Source organism: Adiantum capillus-veneris, chromosome 8 (assembly GCF_014529385.1).
Source record: "Adiantum capillus-veneris isolate H3 chromosome 8, ASM1452938v2, whole genome shotgun sequence".
Classification (NCBI taxonomy): domain Eukaryota; kingdom Viridiplantae; phylum Streptophyta; class Polypodiopsida; order Polypodiales; family Pteridaceae; genus Adiantum; species Adiantum capillus-veneris.
In genome coordinates, this window is record NC_140938.1 from 153,995,752 (window position 1) to 154,008,425 (window position 12,674).

General features: G+C 39.9%; 1 protein-coding gene across 1 annotated transcript; it reads left to right on the forward strand.

Moving 5' to 3' along the window:
- The first annotated feature begins 388 nt into the window (after positions 1 to 388).
- On the forward strand, positions 389 to 1,072 carry LOC147453196 (uncharacterized). Its single transcript, XM_086519349.1, has one exon. The coding sequence runs from the start codon at positions 389 to 391 to the stop codon at positions 1,070 to 1,072; it is 684 nt and encodes a 227-aa protein (XP_086375475.1).
- Positions 1,073 to 12,674: the final 11,602 nt, after the last annotated feature.

A 12,674-nucleotide genomic window follows, 5' to 3' on the forward strand; every position in this document is an offset into this window, starting at 1 on the left:
TCATGTAGTGTCTGAGAAAGGGATAGAAGATGATTCCGAGAAAGTGAAGTCACTCCTTGCTCTACCTTCACCTTCAAACATAAAACAATTGGTATCATTTTTGCAAAAGGTATTTTATTTGAGTCGCTTCATTCATCTCCCTTTACATGCAATCTATCCACTACAACAACTTAGGAGGCAAGCTACCTTGACATGGGATGGCAATAGTGAGAGGTGCTTTGAGGAGGTTAAGAAAATTTTGGGATCTCTACCTATTGTCTTGTAACCTTGATGGGAGGAGACCTTCTATGTCAACCCTAGCCTTGGCTGCGAGGCATTGGGGGCAGTTTTGATGCAAAAGGACCCAAAGACACACTTGATGAGACCTGTGTATTTTGTAAGTAGAGTTATGACTGTAGCAGAGAAGGGCTTCACCTCTACAGAACAATTGGTCTTGGCATTTAAATTTGTTGTGGAAAAGTTTAGGGCTTACTTGTTACCAAAAAGGTTTGTTGTGCTTACCATTGAGGATGTTTTCCCATATGCTTTGCAACACATGGAACTATCCCCAGGGATAGCAAAATGGGTGGTGAAGCTACAGGAGTTTGACTACACACTACAAGTGGAGAGAACTACTAGGGCATGCCTAGTAGATGTGCTAACACAACAATGCTATGAAAGACCAGATAAAATGCAGCCTAGCAAGACTCCCCCCTTAGCCGAGCCTGAGCTTCTTTTGGAGGCTCACAGTTTATACTTTGATGGTGCCTACAAACCAGTAAAAGACAGAGCGTCAGCAGGAATTGTTTTGCTAAATCTTTTGGGAGAACTTTTTTTTTTAAAAGGGTTTCAGCTGGAAGAGGCTCACTCTAATAATGAGGCAGAGTATCAGGCTCTCATCTTGGGGTTACAATGGTGTCTCTCTAGTGGCATAACTAGGTTAAATGTTTTTGGTGATTCCATGTTGATAGTGAGACAAATAATAGGGGTGTGGGCTTGTAAGAGTGACAAACTAGCTACCAAAATGAGAGAGTCCAAATCTCTAATGAGGAAGTTTGAGAGTGCACGAATCCACTTTGTCAGAGATGGCTAGCTAGGAGGGCTACCAGGTACTGCATAGTGAATGAAGATTTGTACGGCAGAGGAAAGGATGCATTGTTCAAAAAAGTGCCTTCTACCAAAGAGATCAAGGGGATTCTAAGTAGTTGTCATGAGGGAGTGTGTGGTGCGATTTTTTCTCAAGAAATCACTAGTAGGAAGATTCTTCAAGCTGGTTTTGTTTGGCCAAGTCTACACCGAGATTTGCAACACTCGTGCCGCACTTGTGAGGCCTGTCAAAAGGCTGGTCCTAAGAGGTTATCCTATGAGAAGCAGAGTCCTATCTCAGCTTATGGCCCATTTAAAAAATGGGGTATTGATGCAATTGGACCGTTACCATGCACGCAGTCCGGGAAGGAGTATGTCCTCGTGGGGGTAGACTACATGACTAGATGGGCAGAGGCATGCTCTACTAGGAGGATCACTGCCAAAGATGTGGGTGATTTTATCTTTGAGTACATTTGTTGCAGGTTTGGTACGCCTTTGGAGATCCTATCTGATAGAGGACCTAGGTTTCGAGCAGATCTAGTAGGGGAATTAATGGAAAAATTGAAGATAAAGTGTAGGAACTCTACTCCTTATCATCCTCAATGTAATGGGCTGGTTGAGAAGGTGAATGGCCTATTTGTAAAATTATCATTAAGCAAGTTCATATGCACCCAGGACATCTTTCAAGACCTCTTTGGGGTACACCCCTTTTCACCTAGTGTATGGGCAAGAGTCTCTTCTACCCATAGAGGTAGAGTTGGCAAGTCTACGAGTTTTAAAAGCCTACCATGAGAACATTGATCAAAAGAAGAAGGTGGAGCAATGAATCATCGACTCGGAGTGGCTAGAACTAGATAGAGAATTGGAAATTCAACATTATGCTACACAGGTAGAGAAGTGACAAAAAGAAGTTCAATAGCCAATTGATAAAGAAAGGTATCAAAGAGGGATCTCTTGTGCTGCGGTATGACAACCAATTCGACCATAGGAAGGATGGTAAGTTTTTGTTGAAATGGGAGGGGCCTTTTGTGGTAGTGAAAAAGTTCCTAAATGGAAGCTATAGGCTAGGAGATCTGGATGGAAAGTTGCATCATATCGTAGTAAATGGATGGCGTCTTAAACCCTACAATTGCAGATTGGTTGAGGAGTGTGCTGACACTTTTCTATGCATTAATGATAACCATTCAGATTGGGACACAGGCTAGAGACATGAATGTCTCTAGCCATCAGGGGAGGGCTTTATGATGCATGCTTTTCACGACCCCCCCAGAAGTCATCACCTGTACATAGCCAAGAGGGGAGAAACAAAAAGAGAAAAATAAATTCATCTTGCATTTTGAAGGCTTCCAGCTCCATGCGTGATGCTAATGTGGGCAAAAAATTATAGCTAGTTGAGAGGATACGCTTGGGGGATGCTGCCTCATCATGACTCGGTCTTTTTTGGATGCATGATCTTCACATGGGAATGAGTTCCATGGTAAAGGGAATGGGAGTTAATTTTACTTAGGGAAAGAGTGAAGTTTGGAAGGTCAAGTGGCAGGATCCACCAGTCTAGGATTTTCTATTTAGCAATTTCCCTGTGTACAGATAAGATGCTTGGTGACATCATGGGACCTTGAGGTATCCTAAGGTGTCAATATCATGTGGTGCATAATGGAAGACTCCAAAGCAAGGTGCATGTGCTGTGGGCCACCTTCCCCTTTGGCTCATAAGGAAAACAAGCCTGTTTTATCATTTTTTCAATAGTTTTCTAAAAGGATGGATACCATATCATAGGTAGACCCCCCTTGGAGCCCCTCCAAGCCCTCCCCTTTCCATCTACCCTCAAAGTTGGGATGGAACCCTTTGGGACCCATATTGGAGCCATTTTGGTGGAAAAACACCTATTCTTGCCCTTTTTTCCTATCACCTAATCTTCTCTTATCTTGCCCTATTCATGTTCTTGCTCACACATACTTATTTTTCACAAAACTGCCTTCACTCTTCATTCCTAATCAGCCCTCCCAAGTTGCCATGGCTTCACTTCATCACCTTCCCTTTCTTGTAAGGATGTGCAGTAGTTAACTACACACACACACTAGTTAACTACACACGCAATCACACAAGTATGGATTCATGATGAATTCCTATCTTTCATCACAAATCCCACTTCACCCACTCAAATCAACCATAAAACTCAAAAAACTCCATCTCTTCACCTCCCACTCTCACTCATTCTCATACATATACATCTACCTCTTTACTATGCCTCATTGATCACTTCCCTCTACCAACAATGGTAAGATGAGAACTCAATATATTCAAAGGTTCAAGGGTAAATAAAATTTCTGCAAGTGGGTGATGAAGGAGCACCATTACAAGTGGCAAGGAGAAGCTTCTAGGAGAAGCATCTACAAGGACAAGGTGGTGGCTCCCAAGGCATCTCAATTTGCCCCCCCGGTTTAGCCTTGTAAATTGTAATTATCCCTAAATATAATCATGCAAGAAAATCTATATAAAGAACCCCAATCTCAGCCAAAGGGGGCTCTCCAAATTGTATATTTCCTTCACTAAGTACTTGAGTGCAACACTAGGATACCACTAGTGTATTGGGAGGCAGAGTTTCATGTATATCTTGTCATTAGCAAGTTAGATTTGTGTGTGAGGTTTGCTACTTGTTGCAACCTGCCCTTTGATGGAGTTGTGATGCTTACCGTTAATCCACTCCACATTGAATATTTCATAATGTTTAGAATCTTTGCTTGTGTTTATGTGTGTAGAGTGTGGGTGAGTATGTCGCAGATTATGGAGGCTTGAGACTATAGTGAAGCATTGCATTATATTGTCATTGATCCTTCTTACCTTCATTCTCCCCACTCTCCAACCTATTTCTATTACTTTCTCTTCTTATTCTCCTCTCTCTCTTATTCTCTCTCTCTCTCTCTCTCTCTCTCTCTCACACACACACACACACACACACACACACACACACACACAACCACATACGCACACGATTTCCCTTGCCATTGCAGCCATTTGATAGAGTTGGTAAAGAGAGGTTTTGAATAGGCACCCCTTCAAGCCTCTCACAACACACAAGAGTGGTTTCCTCATACCATCTTCCTTCCATTTGGATTTCTTTTGCATGTGAAGCTATCCTGATGAGGCTGCAACATGAGTGTGTATCCCAATGCCTTGTGCATGTGTACTATGTGTTGATTCTTAATTTGTGTCCTAGCCGCACTTTTAGCTATGTGGTGCCCCAAAAGTTTTCTTTTCACTCCCTTGATGAGGTCCATGTGCATCGTCTTGGTGTGGAGGCCACCAAGTTTTTTTCCACGCCTCAATAGGAGGATTCCCATGCTCTGATTTATCATTTCCCTCGGGACTATATGTAGTAGTGAGAGAAAGTTTAATGACCAACCTAGAGAAAAACTCCCTTGCTTTGTTAGCATCCAACTCACCCATGTCTCTCGTGATTTCCCAACACAATCATAACGGCTAATTACATCATCCAAGAGGAACTTACATACCCCTTCTGTATTTTTTGTTCTTAGAGCACGACCTTCAACTTGATTGGTTAAGTCTTCTCATGCAAGCACTATGTATCTCATTTTCCATAAGCCGAATGACATTGTAACCAAATCTACTACCCACTTGTAATGCATGGCCAATGGGTAAGTAGGGTACAACCCATCACGATGATGTACATTTGAGTACATTTGACAGGTTTCATAGGACTCCACAAAGTGAGATACATCTTTATACATACCTTTCCACCAATATCTCTCTTTCATTTTAGTAAAGGTGGCCCATACACCTCTATGTCCAGCATAAAGACTCTCATGAAAATTTTTCATAAGATCGTTCTGAGAGTCCTTATCATTCACGACTCTCATCGGCATTCCATTTCTTTGTTTTGGACGCTTTCATAAGTACCCATCTTTCAAAAAGTATCCATAGGCCTTTCTCCGTATTCTTGTGAAATCTTGATCAGTCCAACCTTCTTTCCTTGTCAAAGTGCTTAGATAGCATCCAATGAGCAACCATTCACCTTGATATAGGTCCTCTGTAGATGACTCAAGTGCATTTGACAGGCAAACATGATCACCCTTGGCATGAGAGATACTATAGAACTGTGTGCCTATATTGGAGGCTCACCGTAGCATAGGCAATCCCCCACAAAATCTATCAATCCGGAGAGAAAGAGCATGACCCGGCTAGGGCTTGGATGCATCACACAAAGAATGTGCGAGAGCGTCATCGGATACAAATATTGAGAGGATTCAAGAGCGTGCATCCTCCAATGCAATTAGAAATCTTCCCAAACAACTAATGCTAATCGCACATCAAGCATCAATTCAAGCAATCATCTACACGAATCAAGCAACGAAGTGAAACACACTAATCTTGGAATCTCTCAAGCACAACTCTAATTACATGCATTGACGACTAAGCACACAAGATCGCATTCAAGTCGGCCACCCCAACCATGCCAATCATGGTGTCCAAATCAATTCACACATAATCAAATTAAGCTCAAGGCTTCTTAAACCTACACACACACACAAGCACACCATTAGGGGACAACTCTAATCCCTCAATCACGAGTACACCCACTCCGCTTAATCGAGAGAGTTAGATAAGGACTCCACTAATCGGAGTAGCTTAGCATAAGTAAGAGTTAGATTAGAGAAGATCAACACTTCAAAACAATGAAGGAAAGTAGATAAACATGATTGACAACATAATGAAGACTAGATTAATTAAGAGAGGATTACACTAATTACATGTGATTAGCACTAGCCTTCTAAGCATGAGCATTAAGCTCAAAGGCTAGGCCATCAAGACCTCCTCTAGGGAAAGAGTTCTCAAAAAGACCACTCAAGAATGACCTCTCATTAAGCATAGGGCTCTTTTATAGTTTTGGGCCTCAAACCCTTCAACTATGGGATAAAGTGAGCTCTCTAGCCTAGACTCATACAACTTTGGAACTCCTAAATGAGCCCAAGCCCTATACAATGAAAAGTAAATATTGTGCACTATGGCACATCCAGAGCTTGGTGCATAATTGGTGTAGCTGTTAGCTGCTGCTAACACTCCCCCCTTCCTAATTTGGGGCACGTCCTCGTGTGCTGGTGAAGCAAGACACAATGACATGGTAGAAAGCAAGTCCATGGAAGAAATGTTGAGCTGCAAAACATAAGAACAAGTAATGAGCATCAAAGGCCACCAAGAATGAATAAAACATGAAGCATAAATGAACAATCATGCAAAGTAATTTTTTGCTTCCAAAAGATGGATCAATCATAGTCAAAAACTAGATAACATAAAGCAAAAAAATACTCAAACTATTGTGAAGATTAAACCACTTGAAATTTCAGTTTTATGCATGAAACACAAGCAATCAATTATGACCCTAGGCTAATGCAAGTTCATAAACCTACTAGCCTAAAAACTATGTGAACAATCTTAATAAACCATTCAAGTCTATCATGTCTAAGGGCTATAAAAAAGCTCCTAATCTATTAGTAGTTTGTCAAAGTTTTTTGAAGCTCATGGAAGTTTTGATTTAGTCATTCTTAGAAAAATTAAAGCACAATCACAAGGCTCCTTGAACCAAGTAATGAGCATCAAAGGCCACCAAGAATGAATAAAACATGAATAAAACTCTCAACTCCTTGAACCCTCAAGAAGGTGTTCCAAAAGCCTACTAGCTTACCAATGCGACGGCTAACCCCTATCAACCCAGGGCATCGAAGGCCTTGACCAAGAGATCTAAGGCGATTCCCCTCGCCTACCAAGTGCCAATAAGGCGTTAGGGCTCACAAAGACACATCATAACATAGAATGTTTATTTTCATGTGCCTTAGTAGCATTTTTGCTACTTTTTTGGACACTTATTTGCTTCATGATTGATTTTTTAGCACATTTTTTAATACTTCCTTTATGAGATGTTTATGGCAATTGGACTAAAAAAGACTAAAGCCTAATCATAGCCCTAGGTCATGGCAAAAATGAATGGAATATTAAGATTTTCACTAAGAATCTAGGACTAGCACGAAATGAACCTACATTAACATAAGGTCAAGGCTAATTACCTATGATTAACACACATAAAGCCTAATTTTTTGATGAGTTTAATTTTCACAAAGCAAAGTGTTGAAACTTTAAAATGCCTAGCTTTCGAACATGAAAAAACCGTAGCTTAGAAGCAAAATTTCACTTAAACCAAGCAATAGAATGGAGAGATGAACAAGGAGCAAAATCATGGAAGGATTACACCTATTCATGCTCTTTGTGCATCCTTGAGCAAGCATCCTTTTTGTAGAGAGTCTCTTGATCCTTTTTATTTGCAAAAGAAGCTTTTTGAAGCTAAGTGTGAACACAAGCTCCAAAATCCAATTATTGAAAGCCAAATGCACACAAAAATCATTAATGAATACCTAAAGCTAGGGTCTTGCATACCCAAATTTGCCAAAGGGAAAAAACCCAAGGGAAAAAAATGCCTTTGGTTATGCACATGATGCTCTTTGATAGCAAATTTATGCATACATATCAACCATGAGAGATAAAATGAGCTTCTACATAAGCAATTTTTACAATTTTTACCATCTCTCATGCACGATGCAAAGTTGAATAGTTTCTAGCTCACTTGAAATATGGAATTTAAAACAAGCCAAGAGCTGAAAATAATGCATCTTTTGAATGAAATGAAGTGGCTCTCGAAAGCCGAAAGTTACATTTTAAAGCTTTTCAAAAAGTTGGCTAACAACTGGCTCACATGAAATTTTCAATTTTTTAGAGCAATCTATGAGCTAGAGATGACTGCAACTTGATGAAATGAAAATGAATGGCTTTCACTAGCCAAATTATGCACTTAAAGCTCAAAAAAGTTTGGGTAAATACTAGCTCAAATGAAAAAATTTGCATTTTTAGACCAAGCTATGAGCTAGCATTACAACTTTAATCCAAACATCTGGAATGGCTCTAATTAGAAAAATTTTGCAATAGATTGCAATGATGACCCCTTCTTGGATCATTTGGAATCACACACTTGCCACAACCCTTCAAAAAAACTCAAATGTTAGTGCTTTTAGGCATTTGGAATTTCAACACAAGCACTAAAAATGCATGATCATCCACAACCCCAAAAGTTTTAATGCTCTCTCTTGGCTATTAAAACAAGCTCAATTCTAATGCTTTCCAATGATTGTTCATTCAAGTCGAGCATTAAAATGTACAAGCAATGTTAAGTTTAAGCACAAAGTCCGACCAAGCAATCACAACTCATCATTTACTGCAACTCTCACATGAAGCCCATACTCATGCCAAAAATGAAATTTTCTTCTACTACAGACAAAGTTGTCAATTTGGCAATGCAATAAGATCGTGCTCAATCATATCTCAAATTTTTTTAATGACTCTATGCAATGGATGCATACACAATCGTAGCCCATATCCATGCTCTTTAATTAGAAAATACAACATTTATAACAATTGATGGAAAGGACTATTTAGCTCTGGCGGTAATAAATACCCAATGAAGCTCATCCACTAGTGCATGACAACATTCGGCAGTCAAAATAAGCATCAAAACACACCATGATTATTTACAAACCAAAATGTAATGTCATTCCATGGCCATTCACCCAAAACTGATGCCCGACTTTAGTGTAATTTAACATGCATATTAAAATAGGTGTCAAAGATTTGTACCCTGAAGTACTTTGAATACTCAATTTGGTCATTTTGTTTGTAAAGTCCAATGATATTTTCACAAACTGTGTTGTGAGTTAGTGAAGGCAAGGGCCACGACAAGGTTTCTTGGATTAGGAAAAACCATAGAGGAATCGAGGATCAATTGGGATAATCCAATACCTTGGACAGATGGGGTGATGTGGGGGCAAAAGAAGAGGCACAGGAACTGCCAATTTCTTTGTTTTCTAGGGTGGGGACGCAAGCTTTCGTTTTTTTTTCAATTTTAATTTTCTCATTTATTGAAAATGACTGCGAGCTGAAGCTTACCGAGCTGTCTCAAGGCGGGGCCGCCAGAGTGAGAGAGTGGGATTGTAAGGTAGATGGCTAAAGGTCAGCATGACTCTCTGCGAGCAACTCGGTGAGTTGGTAATAGGCTCTATAGTCGGCAGCAAAGTCCAATGAGAGGGAATACATGGCCAGAAATTGCATGGCGACACATAAAAAAGGTGGTAGGTCCCATTTTGAAGCTGCAGCACGGCCAGACAACTGCGCAGAAGGGTGCGGTGGCACCGTGGCAGCCCTTTAAGGCTTGCCAGTGAGATATTTGTGTGTGTGAGCTGGTGGCTCACGAGTCGCAGGTGTGTACTCACTGTACTGTGTAGTTGACAAAAGCCAGGCGATAAAAACGTCATGTGTGGTTTCCAGATTGGTGAGAGGGGTGAGATAGGGAGTGGCATCCATTGGTAGCCGAGGAGTAGATGATTCTGAAGCATGCACCTAAGAGTCATTTAATTCTGAAGCAATCCGCGGCTCCATAGCAACAGCTAGTTCATAAGCTATTTTAGTCAATGTAGCGTGTGTGTGCGCCGTGGTATGCTCGTTGCCTGTTTTAATGGCACTATCGAAAAATAATGTGTGTGTGTATCTCAAGCCAAGCTAATCATCGTAATTTGGTGTTTTCAAAAAATAGGTGTGTGTGTGTGTGTGTGTCAAGTGGCGAAAATGCCAAGGCGAGACCACGTCAGCAAGCCAGTGGGGGTTGTGTGTGTGTGTGTGGATAAAGCCAAGTCTGCCCGCGAGGAAGTAGGGCCCTGGTGGGGTCGTGAAGAGCAAGTAGATGGGCGACTTGGGATGCCTGTGTGTGTGTGTGTGTGTGTGTGTGTGTGAGTGACTTTGAAGGCATGAACTGCACAAGTGTGTGTGTGAGTTAGAGGCAACTTGGCCGATTTGTTTTCTTTTTGTTTTTTGTTTTTTTTGTTTTTTTTTTAAACTCACCCTTAAGAATGGTTCTCACGGCTATGGAAGCAAGGGATTGTAAGTGGTTCGAGAATGGGAGGAAATGTGTTGGACTCAAGGTTTACCAAAAAACCGAAATGGGCATACTATAAAGGTATGCGAGGGAAATTAAAAAGAGAGTGTGTATGTTTCTCATACAAATGGGTATGGTGACGGGATCAATCAAGTAAACATGCATTTTAAGGTCACACACAGTAAAAAAAATAGATCAACTTATCATACACAATATCACCAAAATAGTCTTTTGCTTTGGTTCCCATTCATAGTCCTTTGAACATACTCGTAAAAAGTTGAATTCGTGCATGCACATGAAGCCAAATTTCCTTCTTCACAATCATTTAAACCTTCACTCATTTGAGGTTTGCACATACACATGAAAGCTTGTACTACACATTACTCAATCATAACAAAGAACTTGACCAATTTAAAATCATCACTTTTGCATTAGTCCCATTTTTATTCACATCGCTTCCTAGTGAAGATCATTTGGCACACTCTTGAAGAAGAAATTCATGCACAAGGATGGGTTTCAAATTGATCAATTGGATAGTGCATATACACCAAATGAGTTATCGATAAATTATCGGCCCAATTGAACTCAAATTTTTTATTTTTTATCATTGCAACCTTACGTTGCTCATATCCCACATAACAATCATCCAAACCTAAGTTGGTTTGTCATCACATTGCTACACACTTTTGATTCATATGGCATTCACAAATTACCATACCCCATTGGCATACATAGCAATACTAATTCATAAAATTGTTTTCAATTGCGTCAATTGAATCATCTCAAGTCAATCATACAAATACACACCGATTCTTTTAGGTCTTTTAATCATCATAATTGGCAACCAAGATCAATTATTCATCCCCAATTTAGGCATAATCGGCCATTACTTAGGCACACACCTAGTTTTAGTCGTCGATTTGTGCAAAAATTTCATTAAACACTCATTGCATTTCATCAATTGCACACTTGATCACACATACATGAGTATATACATGCTAAATTAACTCAATTTTAATCAAAAATTGATCCAATTTTAACTCAATTTAGCATTGCACACACACAAAAATTAGGTGCACAAATCCATTTTATTTATTTATTTTTTGCTCAATTAGCAACGAAATTAGGCCAATTCCTAATGCTTGCATACACATTTCTTGCAAAATCATCAATATACAAGCATTTAGGCATCCTCTTTGATTACAATTTCATTCCAATTTCATCAAATTAGGCATAAATTCCATCAATTAGGCACACACACCTAATTTTAGCAATAATTTAGCAACTCAATGGGATCAACTTAATCAATCAAAAATTGAACGGAGTAGGTCAATCCATTTACAATTGATTGCATCCAAGCTAATCCTTGCTCCACGCGATGATTCCATCATGCACACACATGTGTGCAACTCCAATTCCGTCCAAAATTGATTAAAAAATTGACCAAAATCAACACTCAATCACATGATTAGGCATCGATTAGAGAAATTAAGAGTGATGATCCTCTTCAATTAAGGGGATTTAGCATACATTCCAAATCAAAATTAGTGGTTAGGTTAGCACAATTAGCATGGAATTAGTACAATTATCATGAAATTAGCATGAATGGGATGCAAAATTAGTGAAGGTTAGTGAAAAATTAGCAAAATCAAAAGAGAATTTAGGGGTTTTTAGGGTGAAATGACTCTATACACATCCAATTAAACCAAATTACACTACACACAAATCAAATCCTACCTAATTACAAGAAATCAGTAATCAAATTACTCTTATCGTTTGCAACCTCAACTCCACTAGCGTAGGCAACCCGTCCCCGGAAACGGCGCCAATGTTGGAGGCTCGCCATAGCATAGGCAATCTTCCACAAAATCTATCAATCCGGAGAGAAAGAGCATGACCCGGCTAGAGCTTGGAGGCATCACACAAAGAATGTGCGAGAGCGTCATCGGATGCAAAGATTGAGAGGATTCAAGAGCGTGCATCCTCCAATGCAATTAGAAATCATCCCAAACAACTAATGCTAATCGCACATCAAGCATCAATTCAAGCAATCATCTACACGCATCAAGCAACGGAGTGAAACACACTAATCTTGGAATCTCTCAAGCACAACTCTAATTACATGCATTGACGATTAAGCACACAAGATCGCATTCAAGTCGGCCACCCCAACCATGCCAATCATGGTGTCCAAATCAAGTCACACATAATCAAATTAAGCTCAAGGCTTCTTAAACCTACACACACACAAGCACACCATTAAGGGACAACTCTGATCCCTCAATCACGAGTACACCCACTCCACTTAATCGAGAGAGTTAGATAAGGACTCCACTAATCGGAGTAGCTTAGCATAAGTAAGAGTTAGATTAGAGAAGATCAACACTTCAAAACAATGAAGGAAAGTAGATAAACATGATTGACAACATAATGAAGACTAGATTAATTAAGAGAGGATTACACTAATTACATGTGATTAGCACTAGCCTTCTAAGCATGAGCATTAAGCTCAAAGGCTAGGCCATCAAGACCTCCTCTAGGGAAAGAGTTCTCAAAAGGACCACTCAAGAATGACCTCTCATTAAGCATAGGGCTCTTTTATAGTTTTGGGCCTCAAACC

Coding starts and splice junctions, on each gene's coding strand:
- LOC147453196 (XM_086519349.1), top strand. CDS start 389: ATGACTGTAGCAGAGAAGGGCTTCACCTCTACAGAACAATTGGTCTTG.